Below are 17,799 nucleotides of genomic sequence, written 5' to 3'. Positions count from 1 at the left end.
CAATGGGTCATCATCTTGCATAGAAACCCCACAGAGAGGCTCTGGGCCAGCAGATGCCCCATTCAACAGGTCATCACCTTGCATGGGAACCCCAGAGAGAGGATCTGGGCCAGAAGACACCCCATCCAATGGGTCATCATCTTGCATAGAAACCCCACAGAGAGGCTCTGGGCCAGCAGATGCCCCATTCAACAGGTCATCACCTTGCATGAGAACCCCAGGGAGAGGGTCTGGGCCAGAAGACACCCCATCTATCAGATCACCACCTTGCATGGGAATCCACAGCCAACCAAGGGGCACAGAGTCTTGGACAGTGATGTGATGTTGCTGCCAAGTCCACATCCCTGAAGGGGACATCGTATCCCAGAGACGTTCCTGCTGCCTGGAGTGGGGCTCTATCGAGCCCTGAACACGGATCGTTACTAAACTGCAGAAGTGTCTTCCTTCTTCCCTCCCACTCCTCCACCACCCTGACCTCTGCTACTGAAGAGATAAGTGACTACAGGTGGGCCTCAGGCAGGGGAGCTCAGATTTTCTCAGCTCTGCAGGAGGCTGACACCTGCATCCACACATGGGATACAAGCAAGGTTCCGGGGAGCAGAGAAGAGTGTGTCACCTTGGGGTCACATCCGGGGACCATGGCTGTGGCTTCCACTCTGCAGTCTGAGGTCTGCTGTTTGGGGTTCCATGGCTGGAACGTGGGAGGGGACATTCCAGGTGGGGACACACCAGATGCAGAGGTGGCATGACCACCAGAGAGAGCAGGTGACAAACATCACTGCTCCCATGGCTCCCACCAGTGTAGACAGGCTGGCTGTCATGGGATCCACTAAGCAGAGCCATGCCCCCACCAGGGGCACAGGGATGCTGCTTTTTCAACCCTCGGTCATGCAGGCCCCATGACCTCTCCGCATCCTCTCCATGCCAGACGGTCAGTCCTCTCGGGAGGGTCAGGACGTGATCCTCTGCTGCCACCATTCAAACCTTCCACCCAGGTGATGACGGTCTGCTGGCCAGCAAGTCAGACGCCCATTCCCCATGCTGGGTCCCTCAGTTACAATAACCAACCTCTGCCTCTTGGGCCTGACACCCAAAGTGCACACACACCTCCAGACTTTATGTACTGGGACACATCCCCCCTTTGAGTCCGGGTCATTTCACGCTGCTGAGACCCAAGGTGCACACTGACCAGAGCAGCATCTGGGACACACAGACGGGAGCTGGGTCCCGGCCCTGCGGGCAGATCAGGGCCACCAGCATGGCCCTGTGGGCTCTGTGCTTCCCGGTGAGGGTCACCCTGGGCCCACCAGCCTCGCTCGGACTGCTCAAGCTGGCCACTCGATTTGTTATCCCACAGACTGTGGACAGGCAGACTGAAGGTCCACGGCAGCAAAGTGAGGTCGCTGCTGGCTCCCTCCTGGGCCAGCAGGGCTCCTGCATGGCATGGCGCCCAAGACCATAGGGACACCGTAAGTCCAGGGTGGAGCCCCAGCACATGGAGTGTGCCCTCATCCTGGCAGATCCAAGGCTCTGGGGGCTCTCTGTAGGGTCTCCTGCCATGACGCTGCTTCAGGCCATGGCAGCCTGTAGCTGTGGGAGCTGCTTCCTCGTGACAGCGTGTGCCAGCGTCTGCTGACCCTTGCCTCTCCTGCCCACCCCTCAGGAGAGCAGCTTGGTCACCAGACAGCCAGCTGTCCCCGGAACAAGTCCTCCCCTCCGGGGTGTTCATGGCATTAAAGGAGCAGAGGACCACCCAACTCTCACCCTGCTGGCCCCTTCAGGGTAAGGTGTGTCCTCCTTTCCCTCGGACACAGACATGGCCTGGCCAGCACACATTCCTGGGGGCAGCCTGGTCAGAAGCAGGGAGTCCCAGGGGCCCATTCTGCTTCCGGGAAACTTTCTGAACTACCTTGTCCCTCTGAACTGGCCATCCCAGGCACAGGTCTGGCCATGGGGGGATCGCAGGATGGGAAGTTGCACTTCCAGGTTCTGTGCGGGGGAGGAGACCCCAGAACATGGGAGCAGTAGGGGCTCCCTCTAAAAGACGACTCCAGGGCAGAGAAGGGGTATGTGGCTCTGACCCTAGGACCCAGGGAAAGCCCAGCAACACCCCAGGTGTTCTCAGCAGTCCCGCCCTTGACCAGAAAGGACAGACAAAGGCCCACAGGACCTGACCATCCTGGGATGGCTCCTTCAAGACCAGGACTTGATTTGGGTCTTTGGGTTGCAGTGGACACTAGGAGGTCTACCTGCCAGTCCAGCCCAGGCCAGGTGACTCCCAGTAAGAGTGTCCTGGTTTACCTGGGGACTTGGACCCCATCAGCTGTGAGGCAGGGCTGGGGCTTAGGACCATGTGGCAGGAGTCTGAGCCCTACAGGGGCTCTGAGAGTCGACAGCTGTGCCTGCGTGAGTGACCCCCCAGCAGACACCCTGGACACAAGGCTCGGACGCGTGTACCCCGGGGGACTAGACTGCACTGCCTGCATCCATGCGGGAGAGAGATGTGGTCTGCATGACTCCACCAGAAGGTGGGAGGCCCCAGGAGCCCCGTTGGAACCCCACTGGACCCCTCCCCAGGAGCTTCTTCCCACCCCTGCAATAAGCCAGACCCTGAGTAGACACTCTGCTGAATTCTGTGAGTCCTTCAGTGATTCATGGACCCCAAAGCCAGTCATGGCACCCCCAAACCAGGTGTCAGAACTAGGAGTGGTCCCGGGGACCCTGGATGGTGGCTGGTGTCAGAACTGGGACCCCCAAACATTGTGGCTCCTGTCATGCCCAGAGCCACACCTGAGATCCCACCCCAGGGCCAGCCTCGGAGTCTACCCTGCCCTCTCCTGGCCGCCTGCCTGCCCCCTAGGGCTCTCGCGTGTTGGCCAGAGAGCAGCTGCCCTTGCATCTGCCTCATTTCTCTGGCAGGCCACAGCACCTCCCTACTTGCTGCCACACATCTGTCTACCAGCTGACCATTGGTCCTCCCACTATGTGGACAGCACCCTTGGGCAGGGCCTAGTTGCCTCTGCATCCCTGGTACCTGGAGCAGGGTGCTAGCCCTCTGTGCAAACATGTCAAATGAGACAGCTAAGGAGAGATCCGGGGTGAGCAGGGTCACAATTTCTGAATCACGGGGGCACAGCCTCTGCTCTGTCCCACCTCGTGCACCTGTGCTCCCAGCCAGGCTGGTGAGCCCCTGTAACAGGACGCCTGTCCCTCACACCTGCCCCCGCCCAACCCCTGACCAGGCCCACCCCTCTGGCCAACTTTTACTGGTGCAACGTCCACATCCCTTAGGCTGGAGGGTCCTACCTTTGTACCAGCTGACGATAGGCTTGGGGGTGCCCGTCACACGGCAGGCCAGCTTCACTGTCTCACCAAGCTCTGCTATGCAGTCCGCCAGCTCCTCCTCAAAATCTGGGGGGTCTGGACACACACACACACACACACACACACTGACTCTGAGTTCTTGGTGCATGGGTCGGCAGCAGCCCTAGGTCCTTGGTCCGTCCCTGGACTCATGAGAAGCCCCAGGGTCCAAAGCTGTGGTTGCTACGGACACCACCCCTTGTGACCACCCATCTGGGTGGCCCTCCTGACTCTAACAGTCTGGGCAACTGTCCTGTGCTGGGGGGCCCTGTGTGAACCTTGAGGCTGCCCTGCACTGAAGTCGGGTTCAGCCCAGCACCCCAACTCAGGCTGCTGAGAGGCTGAGCAAACCACACTCCAGACAGAGCCTCTCCCTCCTGCCTTGTGGGACCGGGCAGGGTGCTGAGACTCAGGGGCGGAAGACTGGGGCCTCCAGGCCTTCCCAGCGTGGGGCACTCACGCCACAGGGGCAGGGCCAGGCGCTGCTGGATGCCACAGATCTCCTTCACCCACGAGTTCTTGGTGATGACCGTGCGCGCCTGCAGCAGGTACTTGCGCACCGAGTCCTCCCGCTCATGCCAGATCTCGAAGGCACGGTCGTCACCCTCCACCTGGTCATTCAGGTCGATGCTGCTCAGCTGCGGGTCGGAGGATGCAGGCTGAGTGTCTGGAGGAACGCAGGCCTCTGCGCCTGCCCCAGCCCCACACTGCCCCCCCGCTGGTCCTCCCTGCCCTACCCCCCAGCCCACCTTCATCATGTTCCGGAAGACGTAGCTGAAAGTGTCGGTGCGGGAATCCCTTCTGGGCTTGCAGACCACCAGGTGGTGGCGGAACAGGAAGACGTGGCGGTGATGGCCCTTCCAGGGCATCCGCGCGCCCGGTGCCCCCTCCCATACAATGAAGTGGCCCTGCAGGAGCCCGACATCAGCCCCCAGCCCACACAGCCAGCCCAGAACCTGCCCCTAAGTTCAGCCTGGAGCCTCTGCATTCAGCCCCGAGACAACCCCCCACAGTCAGCCCAGTACATGCTCCCACAGTCAGCCCGGAGCCCCCGCACTCGGCCCCTGCTTGCGGCCCTGCCCAAACCCTCACCCGCTCCCCCGCACCCTGCATCCCGCATCTCAGCATCCCAGACCTGGCGAATGGGCTCGCCCAGTGCCTCCAGAGTGCCTGGGTAGTTCTCCATGAGCGACACGTGCAGCTGGTTCTCCGCACGCTGCGGCAGGGCGGACACCACCGCGTAGGCCTGCTCCAGAAGCGCACAGTTCTGCCCGTTCCTTGCCTTGTTGCGGATCAGCTCCTGGGGGACACAGCGTCAGGCCTCACCCAGTGGCCCGGCAACCAGGCCTGGGAGGGGGCTGGGCAGCGCACCCCCTACCTTGAGCAGGGCCTGGTACTGCTGGACCCGCTCCACGGGCTGCTCCAGGAAGTGCTGCAGGGGCGGCGGGGGCGGCTGCGACGGGTCTGCAGCCGACAGCACCTCCTCTGTGTACTTCTGTGGGTGCCGTGGGGCGCAGTGGGGGACAGGGCAGTGTCAGCAGAGCCAGAGATGTGGGGGGCTGGGGCAGCAGGGTGCACATGGGTGCCTGTCTCCTCCCCGACTGGCCACACTCCTGCCCCACTGCACGTGTACACGCACGCACCGTCCCTTCTCCCTGGCCAGCTGCACCACTGCACAACTGCACATGCACATACATGCACACGCACATGCACTGCCCCTCCTCCCCGGCCAGCCGCACCCCTGCCCCACTATGTCACCAACGGAAGGTGAGCATGGGGCTCCAGGAGCTATACTTTGCTCAGTAAGCTGTGGGGCCAGGGCTGGGGGGCACCTTGTAGAACTCCTGCACAGCTGTGCCCACCACTGCTGACTCAGCCTGCACACGGCCCACCAGGAACTCCAGGTACTTCTCAAAGGCTGCCTGGTTCTTGATGAAGCACATGGCCACGTCGTCATCGGTGTCACAGCTCTGCAGCTCCCGCTGGAAGCTACGGCAGAGAGCACAATAGTCGGGGGAGAGCGAGGTCTCAGGTCTGGGAGGAAACAGGCTCCCACCCAGGGCTGGGCTGTGTGGTTGCTTGGGACTGAATGCACTGCACTATGGGGGCCATGGGTGTGGTGGTGGGGGCGTCTGTGTGCGTGAGCATCTGTGTGAATGCATGCAGTAAAGGGTGTGTTCATGCAACCTTGCCTATGTGCTGCACGTATCATGTACATATGTGCCTATACGTGGCCACACATGGAGGTATGTGCCTGTGATGCAGGCGTGCATGTGTCCAAGTGTGCATGTCTGTCTGTCTGCATGTCTATGTGCATGCATATCTGTGTGCAGACACATGTGCTCTCTGTGCCATGTACACACATGCCCACACGTGCAGGTGTGTGCAGGTGTGTGCAGGTGTGTGCATGGGGATTCAGGCGTGCGTGTGAGCAGGTGTGCACGTGTGGCTGGCATGCATGTGTTCACATCTGAGGGCCCACCTGCCCACTCACCTGCTGTGGAAGTGGCTGATGTCCTGCACGTTGCGGAAGATGACTGCTTTCTGGCTGGCCACGGCCGTGGGCACATGCGGGCAGTGGTCCAGGTGCTGGATGTGGTGCTTCTGCAGGAACTGCAGCTTGCCCACAAAGGCCTGCTCAGAGCTCAGCAGCTCCTGGATGATAGAGCTGGGCAGGGAAAAGGGAAGAGAGAGGCAAGGGCTTGTCCCAGAGTCTGCGCAGCCCACCACCCATGGTCCGAGCAAGCCTGGCACAGTGGTGGAGGGAGGCAGCCCCACGTCTGTCCCGCCACTGCCACCACAAAGCTACTCATGCCCCACCTGCCAGCCCCTCACCTCAGCCTCATCTTGTATTCATCTTCAGACACGGCCTCCCCTGGGAACTCGGGGGCCTCAGTGGGCCCCCACTCGGGCGACAGCTGTTGAGAAAATGGGGGACAGTGACAGATGGCCTCAGCTCTGGCCCTGCCCTATGGGAGTTAGGCTCCTGGCCTCACAGGGATGACACTCCCAGGGTCCCCACCCAGCCATCCAGTACCTTGAGCCGCTTGTCTAGGTAGGCAGGGGACACCCAGCCTTGCCGTGAGGGGCTGGACTTGGTGGGCTTGGTGCGCACAAGCCAGCGCAGCGGGTGGGCCGAATCCAGCACCTCCACGTACTGGCCCTCCCTCAGGGAGATGGCATCCGGCTCGGCCCCCAAGGGCAGGTAGTCAGCCGTGACCACATAGATATCGAAGATCTGGGGGCATAATGCTGAGTCAGATCTCGGTGGGAGCCACCCTGATATCCCGAGACCCCAGCAGCCCCCAAAGACCCTAGAGAGGTGGGGGACCTGGGCAGGAGCTAGACTGGCCCCCCAAGGACCGAGCAGCCCCCAAAGACCCCGGGTGGGGGAAGCCGGGCAGGAGCCAGCCTGAACTCCTGAGGCCCCAGTAGCCCCCAAAGACCCCAGAGGGGTGGGGGACCCGGGTGGGAGCCAGCCAGGCCTCCTGAGGCTACAGGGTGCCCAACATTAATTTGGGTGAGAAGCCATCCTGAGACTTCATACGGTTTCAGTACAGGCTCAGCAATCTCTGCTGATGGAAATTCCGTCGCGGGGTGGGAGAGGGGATGGCCACCGAGATGTGTGGCCCCCCATCCCACCAGTGCCCTACCCACCCCTGCCAGTCAGAGCACCTCGCCTCGGGAGTCCCCGTCCTCCGACTCTGAGGACGACTCCTGGACACTGGAGGAGGGGCGGGAACGGCCGTGCCGGGGGGATGCGGATGGTGTCTTGGATTCCTCATCACTGTCCCCTCCAGGCACCTGCAGCTTGGCTGGGGGACACAGGGTACATGATCTCCAAGAAGGGCCTGCACCCCTGTCCCCTCCCCACTGGTGCCCAGGGCACATGAACAAGGTATAGCCCAATCCCAGAGCATGGCCACCAGTACCCTCACCCTGCGTGATCTTGGCCGACACGATCTCAGTGATCTGGGACGTGAGCTTCTGCAGGAACTCTTCTGTGCCCACCTCAGCCAGGGACAGGTGGCCATGGGCTTCCACCACCGTGGGCTCTGCTAGGAGCCAGAACCCATCTCAGCCAGTCATGTGCCTCGCAGACATGCCCAGGCACCCCCTCCAGGCCCTGTCCCAGGCTCTGGCATCCGCAGTGCCAAGGATGGCACAGACTTGAGACCATTACTGCCGGAAGCTTGGGAGGGTCGGGTTAAGGGCTCATGAGGGCTGCCTGGGTGAGTGGGGGTCAGCCAAAAAGTGACCCCAAAGGTGGGCAACCAGCACGCAGAGCACATGACCCTCCCTTCCCGCCCATGGTGCAGACTCATGACTTCCACTGAAGTCACAAATCCCCCAGGGTGGGGGAGGCCCTGTGGGGTGGTGGGAGGGGAATAGAAGGACCCTTCTGGGGGGTGGGGGAGAATCCAGGACTGAAGAGGTCTCCATGGTGGCAGCCCAGCACCTGCCCGCCCCTTCCCTTGCCCGGCCCTCACCCAGCCCTCAGTGGCCACCACCTGCGCCCAGGCCCAGTGGCCACAGCTCTGAGCTCTAAGCCCAGGGCCATCAGGGTCCCCAGATCCACAAGGCTCAGAATCAGGCCCCATGGAGGGCAAGCAGTCATTTCTGGGCCTGTAGAGCTGGGGCTGCACCCTCCATGCCTCACCCCTGCACTAGGGACATGTCAGCCCCCACCCTGCTCCCAACCATCCTGTACCTGTCCTCTGCCTGACGATATCAGCAGCAAACCCCGCGGTCTCGGTCATCTGTGCAGACACGGCTTGGGCCCTAAAGGAAGCAGTGTCCTGAGAGATTGCCTTCACCGGAGCCCTCCTCTTACAGGGGACACTGAGGCTCAGAGAGGGCTGCAGTCCAGACAGGATGCCCTGTCCAGGGCCAGTGCTGCTGCTGGCCTGCTCCCCCACACTCACCCCTGCAGGAAGGTGGAGATGAGGGCCTCCTTCACTCCAGCGTGCTCCTCCGCGGCACCCGCCTCCTTGGGCACTATCAGGAGAACAGAGTGAGCCCCCAGGATGACAGCCCACAGCCCTGAGCCAGTGCTGGTTGGGACCCATCCAGCATGTCCCAGCCCGAGGGAGCCCCCAGATGGACATGCTCAGGGTGGCCGGGGGCCTTGGGAGGGCTTCAGCCCGCTAAGCAGAGCCTGCAGGACACTGCTTGGCAGCTGGCCCAGAGGCTGTGTTTGGGGTCTCCCCAGCTCCGGGTTGGGGGGGGGGTTGCTGGGCCAGTGACCCCCGTCGACTCACAGCCGGAGATGTGCAGGCTGGCGGAGCAGAGGGCCTGGCCCGCGGCATTGGTGGCAATGCAGGTGTAGGTGCCCTGGTGCTGTCTGCCCACGTCCAGCAGGACCAGACTGTGCTGCTGGGCCGAGCTGGCCACCGTGTAGCCTGGTGAGTCCCTGCCGATCCACAGCACGCCCCGCTCTGCCTCTTCCCGCAGCCAATGCACCGTGGGGGCAGGAGAGCCTGGGGGACAGGCAAGAGCCCATGGGGAAGGGGTTCCCGGAGCTGGGGGGCACCTCAGATCTGCCTGGGGGGCTTTGAGTAGAGGCAGGAGGGGCCTGCTCTGGTCTTCCCGGGTGGGGGTCCTGGGTGAGAGCAGGGAGGGGCCTGCTCTGAGCCTTCCTGGGTGGGGGTCCTCCATGGAGGCATGGTGGGGTCTGCTCTGAGCGCCCTGGGTGGGGGCAGGGAGCTAGGAGAGCGTTACCTTCCACCTTCACTGAGAAGGTGATGCTGGAACCTTTCTTTACTTTCTTGGAGGTGAATCTTTCCAGGAACCGGGGTGGCACCAGCTGTTGGCCCACATCTGGAGATTTGGCAAACACCGGTGATGACCACATGTCGAGCTCCATCCCTGCTGGGGAGCATGGCCTCTAGGGGCCCCTGCTCCAGCCCCAGCCCCAGGTCCCAGCCTCATCCTGCCTGGATCCTGGGTCTCTGCAGCCTGCCCCCAACCCTGCTCCATCTGCAAGGTGGTATCCCTCATGCCCTTGGGCCAACCCACCTACCCACCCTCTGCCCACCCATGGGCTCACCCAACGCAGGCTTCTCTTCAGGATCTTTGGGGCCTGAAAGAGGCGAGAAACAGAGATCAGGCCTATAGCCCAGGGGGCCTATGTCCCCAGGGGGCCTGTCTCTTCAGGGCCCATCCATGCACCTGTGGGGATCGGGGTCCCCATTCCTAGCCACACCTTCCCTGAGACTCAGTCCATGCAGGGAGCACACCCTGAGGCTCCAGTGGTCCAGTGTGTGGCCTCCCACCCCACGGCCCCAGGAGTGTGGGGGTCGCTATGCAGTGGACACAAGGTCGCACTGAAGGTCAGAGGGGAGTCTGGGCAGCGCTGGGTCCCACAGACACTGCTGGCTCAGGTGTGACGTGGAGGCACCTGGAGGTGCTCAGGGCTTTGGAAACAAGGACGTGCAGACTTCTCCTCCCACGGGAACTGCTGGCCTCTTCCTCTGCACTGTCCATGGTATCCCCACACTTGCCTGGGTCTGTGTCATGGACCCCGTGCCCCCCACCATGCTGGCGCCCATGGACCGAGGAGGCCCAAGTGTGGACACCCCGTCCCAGGGACCCACCTCGGACCAGCAGCCGTGCAGATGAGTAGGCCGCGCCCACATTGTTGCTGATGTAGGCTGAGTACTGGCCAGCATCCTCACGGGTGACCGACACGACCTCCAGGGTGTGAAGCGTCTTCCTGTCCACCATGTGGATGTGCTCAGAAGCCGTCAGGAGCTGCCCGTCTTTGAACCAGTACAGTCGGGGTGCTGGGTAGCCTGTAGCCACGGGGGAGTGGTCAATATTGGTCTCAACCCCAGGGGCACCTGTAATGGCCCAGCCTGCACCTGCCAGCGGTCTGTCTTCCTCACCTTTCACCTTGAGCTGAAACTTGGCCAGGCGTGTGCCGGGGGCCACCTGGAGGTCCTTCAGCTCCTCCACCACCTGGGGCAGCTGGCCCTCCTCTGAGGTTGATTCCATGCCCTCTTGCTCCCGGCTGACAGGGAGAACAGAGAAGGTGGGGTGAGGTGGATCGGGGAGGGTTCCAGCATCTGGGGTGGTATCACGGGCAGTGAAGTGGACCAAGGAGGGGTCCAGAGCCTGGGGGTGTGTCAGGGGCAGTGAGGTGGACCGGGGAGGGGCCCAGCATCTGGAGGGGGGTATGTCAGGGGCATGAGGTGGACTGGGGAAGGGTCCAGCATCTGGGGGGGATATCAGGGGAAGTGAGGTGGATGAGGGAAGGGTCCAGCGTCTGGGGTGTCAGGGGCAGTGGGCGACTTCAGAGTGTCCCTTGTGTGCTGGACAGACACTGCCGGGGCCTGGTGGAAAGCTCTAGTATTCAGACTCTGTCGGTCCCAGACCGCATTGCCACACACTGGGTCTGCCCGCCTGTGCACGGCCCTCTACCTGGACAGGTAGCCCTGGGCGCTGAAGTAGGAGGAGGTCTCCGTGGCATCAGCAGCAGTTTCATAGTCTGTGCTGGTCACTAGGAAAGGAAGAATGGCTGCTGTGAGGCTTGTACCCCATTCGCATGGGCACAGCTACACCCTGGGGGCCAGCTACCCAGATCCTTCCCCCAGATCCATCTGTGGAAATCCCAACCCCAACATATGGCTGTCAGGAGTGGAGCCTTTGGGAGGTAATCAGGGTTAAAGGGGCTCCTGTGGGGAAGCTCCCAGGACCATAAGTGTGCCCTGAGGAGGGGCGTCCCCAGGTGAGGACCCTGGGGGAAGACCATATCTGCCACCAGAAGATGGTGTCCCTGGCACCTTGAGCCCAGACGCAGGCCTCCAGTGCGGCCTCCAGTGCCCTGAGTAGATTCCAGCCACCTGCTCCGTGGTCCTGTTAAAGCTCCCTGGACCCAAATACCCTCCCCCATCCATGTCCTGCCCCTGCACACAGTACAACGTTTGTGACAGTGAAATTTTTAGCAAGAAGCGTGGCCCAGGTTCCCAGCACAGAGCCCCTAAAACCTTTGGAGTTCCCAGTGCTGAGAGCCACAAAGGCATCTTTTGTTACCTAAGGAAGTGACTTTGGAAAGTCCCTCAGGGTGGAGGATGGTGGCCAGGGGACACAACCCTGGACCCGAGGGTAGGGGGCGGGGGCCTACCTTACCTAGGGGGCGGGGAGAGAGATGGAGGTAGGATCCATCACCCACCACCAACGGCCCAGGACTGAATCCATCGGGCCCACGGAACAAAGCCCCCACAAACCCCACAAGGCAGGGCTTGGGGAGCTTCTGGAGACCACATCAGATGTAGGGAGAGGGACACACTGGAGGGACACACAAGCCCCACACCCCTGCCCCAAGCATGTCCTCCATCGGCTACTTCTGAGTCATGTCTTGTCACAATAAAGGGGTTAATGGAGGAAGGAGAGTGTTTCCCTGAGCTCTGTGAGCCGCTCAGCACGTGTGTGGAACCCGTCGAGGGACTGTGGGGACCTCGGGTCTGTCACGGGGGTTGGTGGGCCCCAGACTTGCAGTGTGGTGGTGTGTGGGCCTGAAGCGTGACTGTGTAGGGGATGAGGCAGTCTCCCTCTGCGTGGGTATATTGCTGATTGCGGGGGAGGGGGGGTGGGCGGTGGGGAATGATGACTCTGTTGGTGGGGCTTGATGGGGATTCCGCGTGGGTGTGATGATGATTCTGCAGGAGGGCTTGACGGGGACTCTGACTGGGTGTGATGCTGACTCCAGCAGGGTGGTTTGTGACGGGGACTCTGTGGGGGGTGGTGGTGACGCTGACTCCAAGGTGAGTGTGATGCTGACTCCATGGGGGCATGACCCTGACTCCCTGGGGGTGTGACACTGACTCCATGGGGTGTGGGGTATGATGCTGGCTCCGTGTGGGTCCGATGCCGACTCCCCACAGATGGGGTCAGAGCTGAGTTCATTGAAGGACCCCCGCTGGCCTCAGAGAATTTCTTGTTGATTCCTTACAGATTGGAAACAATGATGAGCCCTGTGATTGCCCCAGCTTCCCGCCTTAAGTGTCCAGGTCCAGGAGGGGAAACTGAGGCAGATCCAGGCATGCTGTCCTGGATGGTGAATGCTACTGGGGTCCACAGGACAGAAGCCAGAGAAGAGAGCAGGCAGAGCACTGACTAGCACGTGCACGTGGAGGGACAAGCCATCTGAAGGGGCCATCGAAACAGTGCGGGGATTCTGCGTTTCCAGTCAGACTGCGAACTTCTACCATCTGTGGCATCAGGTCCTCAGGAAGGCCCTCCCCTCAGCAGAGGGAGGGGGTCAGCCCTAGATGGAGCCCCGCCTGCTCTCCATCCAAGAGGAAGACCTCAAGAAGATCGGAAATACAAAGTATCCAGCCCTGCCCCAACGTGGCCCATCAGAGACACAGGGAGGCAGGAAAACATCCCCCAGTGGGTCACAACCAAGACTGGAAGATGCACATGGAACTGGCAGAAGAGGACATCAAAGCAGGGAAGAGAACTGCATGAACAGAGACCCCCAGCATGCGAAAGAAGACTTCAGGAGCCCTCGTAGGACAAACGACCCACTGATGGGACTGACGGCAGGTTAGCAATGCCCGGAGGACAGCAGAGTTGAGGGGACGATGGTACAAACAACGTGAAATGGAATGCAGACACAAGGGCGGCCGGTGAGAAGGGCTGGCCCGTGGTCACGCCACTGCACACCACCTCACGTGCCTGCAACTGGAGTCCCCCGATGGCGGTGGGGGGAGGGAGGACGCTTGAGGAAGTGACGGCCAAAACCACGGGCACACCTGACGACAACCAGAAACCCCAAATCCCGAGAAGTTCCATGAACGGCAAGCACAGGGAAACACACAGAAGAGTGCACCCAAGAACGGCACCATCCGATGACTCAAAACCAACGAGAAGAAGGAAATGCTAAAAAAAAAAAAAAATACCCAGAGATCATCTTTGAGAAAACGGACACACTGATCCTCGAAGTCTTATAAAGACACATGGGACCCAGACGCTCCGACCAGTCGAAACAGGGGTGAAGCTGAAGGACTCACGTGTCTAGATTTCCAAAGGGACTACAAAGCTGCAGCAGTCAACACAGCGTGGTGTTGCCAGGACAACAGATGCACGGATACACAGGACGGAGTTAGGACCCCAGTCATAAACCCATACATGTCAAGGGAGTCAGCTTTTGACAGGAGTTACACAAAAATTTCATAGAGGAAAATAGTCCCTTCTGTGAACGATGCTGGAACAATGGCATTTCCCTGAGACAAGAATGAACTGGGCCTTTACCTTACACCATATACCCAAACTAAACCTACATATAAGAGTCAAAACTATCAAACTCTTAGGGAAAAAGGGTTGTAGATCTTTATACCGTTGGATTAAGCGACAGTCTTATAGACGTGACAATAAAAGTACAAACAGCTGAAGGAGAAGTACTGGGCTTCATCATGATTAGTAAGTCCTTGTGCATCCAAAAACACCATCAAAAAAGTGGAAGGAAAATCCTCAGAATGGAAAAAAATATTTGAAAGCCACATATCTGATAAGGGCATAGTGTCCAGGATATATGAAGAACTCTGACTACTCAAAATCAAAGCCCAACTTGAAAATGGGCACGAGATCTGAGGAGACATGTCTCCAAAGAACAGACAAAAATGCCCAATAAGCACATGAGAAGACAGGCAGCACTGTCCGTGAGGAGGGACAGGCTCAGTGCTTGGGGCAGCCACTGCTGGAGAGATGAATAACAACAGGTGCTGCTGGGGCAGGGCGGGGGGAGGGGGAGGAGCCCCCACTACTGGGGGCATGCTCAGTGAAGCTTGCCAGTTCCTGCAAAGGTAGCCTCAGTGTGATCATATGGCCAAGCAATTCCACTCCTACCTGTGTGCCCACAAGCTGGACACAGGTCCCCAAATACTAAGGCTTGTACACAGATAGACAAGGCAGCATTACGGAGAAGAGCCATGCTGACCAGCGTGTTGCATCGGAATCGTGTGGATAAGCAGCCCATGTGCACAGAGTGATTTTCCACCCCAGAAACAGGTGAAGCTTACCGTGTGGATGCCCTCCTGAACACACTCGGTGACGGAAACCGGACACAAGAGACCACGTAGCATAGGATTCCATTCATGTGAAATGTCTGGAATGGGCAAAGCCCCAAGGATGGTAGGCAGTTCAGGGGTCTCTGGGGCCGGGGAAGGCGGCATGGGGTGACAGCTAACTGACACAGGGTTTCTCCCTGGGATCCCGGGAATGTTCTGGCACCAGATGGCAGCGAAGCTTGCACTACAGAACGAACACACTAACATCCCCTGAACATTTTATGGGAAGCAAGTATCTGAAATGTTTAAATACCAAGAGAAAAGGCAAGTTTTGCACAGAGAAAGATACGAATGACTTCCTATTTCTCAGTGGAAACTGTCTAAGCAAGTAGACGGCAAGCAGCACATTTAAGGTATGAGAAGAAAAAAAAAATCGTCCTAGCGAAAATAGCTTTCCAAACCACAGGAGAAATACAGACATTGTTTCAGACATACAAAAGCTGGAAGAATTCTAGCATTCCCAGATTATGTTAAAAAAGTTGGAAGACATCCTTCAGGCATAAGGACAGCAATGCTGGAACCCTAGATCGCCACTGCAGGATGAAATGCTCCTACTTTGGTAAACATAAAGTTTCCTCTCGTTCCCAGCGGCTGGCTTCTGTGGGGCTCTGCTGATGATGCTTGGCCACGTCTGTGGCCCTGTGTCCTGCTCGCGTCCGCCTTTTTTTATTTTTTTTTTTTAACACTGTTCACCATTGAGCAATGTTGTTGTTTTCAGATCAAGTTGTTTCCTAGATAATGTGACTGGCAGATGCCTTCTCCCAGCCCGCAGTCCCCCAACGTGGGGTCTTTCTCAGAGCAGAACTTTGTAACTTTGACCGATTTTCCCTTTTGTGGGCGTTGCTTCAGTTGTCAGATGTAAGTAGTCTTTTCCTGGCCACAGCTCCTAAAGATCTCCTCCGATCTCTTTCCTGAAAGTCCCATAGTTTTGTATTTTCTATTTACATCTGTAATCCCTGTGAAGCTCATCTTTCTATGAGGCCGAGGTCTAATTTTTTGGCGGATAAACCCCCGAATGAATCCCTCCAGCGCTACTTGAGATTCTATCCCCGAATCTGACATCCTACCCTTCCTCCACTGAAATGCTCTTGCGCTTTTCTCAAAAACCAGGTGGGCACACTCATCCTGAGCCTACCAGGAGTCACCGGGTTAGAATAAAACACACCTCCTGTCCCATTGTCCCTCGGGGGAACTTGGGGGACTTGGGAACCGTGTGCTTGGCACCAAGGATGACCAAATCCATATTGCTTATTGTACCACAGCAAACGGCCACACGTGCTGGGGGCCTCTGTGACCTGTCCAGACACCCCCCAAGGAGGGAAGACCCCAACCCCCAGCCTGGCCCCAGCACATGGAGCTTCCCAGTCCCCTCTGACCTGAAACCAGTGTTCTCCGGGTCCTCCTGCAGCCCAGCACCGCCCCCTCCCCCAGCTCCCACAGTGGCCCTGGTCAACCCCGCCTCCCGCACTCACGGTCCACGCGGAGCTCGGCCTTGGTGGAAGACACACCCACGCTGTTCTCAGCCATGCAGCGGTATACGCCCATGTCTGCAGGCACTACAGCTGTGATGATGAGCTGGTGACCGCCCTGCTGGTCTTCGCTGATCATATAGTGGTCGTCCTCCTCCAGCATCCGGCCATCCTTGAACCAGCATACAGTGGGCACGGGCTGGCCGGTCACCACGCAGTCGAAGCTCACGGGGTACCCGTCCAGCACCTCCTGGTTCTGCAGTTCAGTCAGGAACACCGGGGCTGCGAGGGGCAGGTAGAGCTTGCAGTGAGTGGGCCCCTGCTTCTCCTCCAGCCACCCCAGCAGCCGGTGGCCCAGCGTGCATCTCTTGCAGGCCCTGCCAGCTTCACCCCATTCTCTGGGAGGGTCCTTGACCTCCCAGCCTGGGTCTCAAGCCATCGAGAGGCAGGGGATAAGAGACAGGAAATGGAGAGTCAGGGGAGGGGATGGGAGACAAATGCTGCGTGGGATGAGGGTCTAGGGCTGCAAGCATGAGACGGTTTCCAGACCTGACGCCAGGGGCTATGAGTCACACCTCACTGTTGTTCCTAAGGACATGCAAGCCAACAGTGGAACAGCTTTAAAATTAACTTCAGTTGCCAGAGCAGGCGAAGGGGGCCGTGGAACTCCACCTTTTATAGCCATCTATCCCAAACCCTCATGGAGCAAGAAACGCAAACCCTAGAAGCCTAGAAGCCTTGTGAAGCCTAGATCGGCTTCACAAAAGGGGACACTGAGGCCTGGAGGAGCTAGCTGGGATGGACAGTGAACTGTGCTACCCCTGAATTCAGGCTCTTTCAGCCCTGTGGGCTGCATCTGCAGCGGCCAGAGGCGGGAGCGCAGCCAGCTCCCCAAGTCTGCAGCCGCTGGGATCCTTCTCCTCCACCGCCCCACCTGGGCAGCAGGCAGCGGGCAGCAGGCAGTGGGCAGCAGGCAGACTCACCGGCCTCCTCCGCAGTCAGTGGGCAAGGCGCCATCACCTGTGTTGCAGCCGGGGGTGGAGCCAGCCTGCTGATGCGCATCTCCACGCCCCTGGGCCCCTGCTCCGACAGGCAGATGTCCACTGAGATGCCCATGGTGCCGAACATCTCCCGGAAGCAGGTAGCCGCACGGTGGGCCTCGTCCAATGACTCGAAGCGGATGTGGACAAAGTGCTGGTCTTCGCGGTACATCTGCCGGTCTGCAGGCTCCTCGGGCTCTGCGGATCCCTCATCCGCACTGAGGAAGATCTCTTCATCTGAGACCTCAGCCGGGCTCTTGGTGCGGAAGAGCCGGTGCAGCCGCCGGGCTGCCCGGCGGAAGGCGTCGTCCAGCTCACCCCCCGAGGAGCTCTCTGCCTCGCTCTCAGTCCCGCTGACCACCACACAAGCGCTGTGGGCCACACGGCCAAACTTGCTGCTCACCTGACAGGTGTAGCAGCCGGCGTCTGCCAGGCCCAGGCCCGTGACCAGCAGGGAGCAGGTGCCATCGCTAAGCTGGTCGATGTGGTGGTGCCGACCGTCCGCCAGCTCCATGCCATCCTTCAGCCAGCGGGCACGCACATCCGCCTTGCTGGACACCACACACTCCAGACGCAGGACATCCCCCACCTGTGCCTCAGTGTCGCTGAACGTGCGGGAGAACACAGGTCCCTCCTGCTGCTTCATCTCCTTTCGGACCTTGTAGCCCTTGAAGGCAGCCTGGATCTTCACGGCTGCTTTGTCCATGGATGGGTCACTCAGGTCCTCAGCACTCAGGTCTCCCGGTGGTGGGTGAGTGGCTGTTGGCTGGTCCTGATGCTTCTGTGGCTTCCCAGGTAGGACTGTGGGGACCCCAGCCTGTGCACACAGGGAAGGTGGGGAAACTGAGGCCCGTG

At 59.7% G+C, this 17,799-nt stretch overlaps 1 protein-coding gene across 1 annotated transcript in view; it reads right to left on the bottom strand.

Moving 5' to 3' along the window:
* OBSCN (obscurin, cytoskeletal calmodulin and titin-interacting RhoGEF) overlaps positions 1–17,799 on the bottom strand; it is a 114,482-nt gene that overhangs the window by 25,596 nt on the left and 71,087 nt on the right. The window contains 21 exon segments of the mRNA XM_059416429.1: positions 3,307–3,420; positions 3,824–4,001; positions 4,113–4,271; positions 4,499–4,663; positions 4,742–4,858; positions 5,196–5,352; positions 5,858–6,031; positions 6,199–6,281; positions 6,401–6,601; positions 7,039–7,178; positions 7,302–7,421; positions 8,075–8,145; positions 8,289–8,361; positions 8,625–8,843; positions 9,085–9,183; positions 9,413–9,445; positions 9,960–10,157; positions 10,251–10,375; positions 10,786–10,864; positions 15,908–16,186; positions 16,888–17,761. Coding sequence (XP_059272412.1) covers positions 3,307–3,420; positions 3,824–4,001; positions 4,113–4,271; positions 4,499–4,663; positions 4,742–4,858; positions 5,196–5,352; positions 5,858–6,031; positions 6,199–6,281; positions 6,401–6,601; positions 7,039–7,178; positions 7,302–7,421; positions 8,075–8,145; positions 8,289–8,361; positions 8,625–8,843; positions 9,085–9,183; positions 9,413–9,445; positions 9,960–10,157; positions 10,251–10,375; positions 10,786–10,864; positions 15,908–16,186; positions 16,888–17,761 — 3,658 coding nt within the window.

This window comes from Mustela nigripes, chromosome 12, assembly GCF_022355385.1.
Source record: "Mustela nigripes isolate SB6536 chromosome 12, MUSNIG.SB6536, whole genome shotgun sequence".
NCBI classification, from domain to species: domain Eukaryota; kingdom Metazoa; phylum Chordata; class Mammalia; order Carnivora; family Mustelidae; genus Mustela; species Mustela nigripes.
This window is presented reverse-complemented; position numbering and strand designations above follow the sequence as displayed.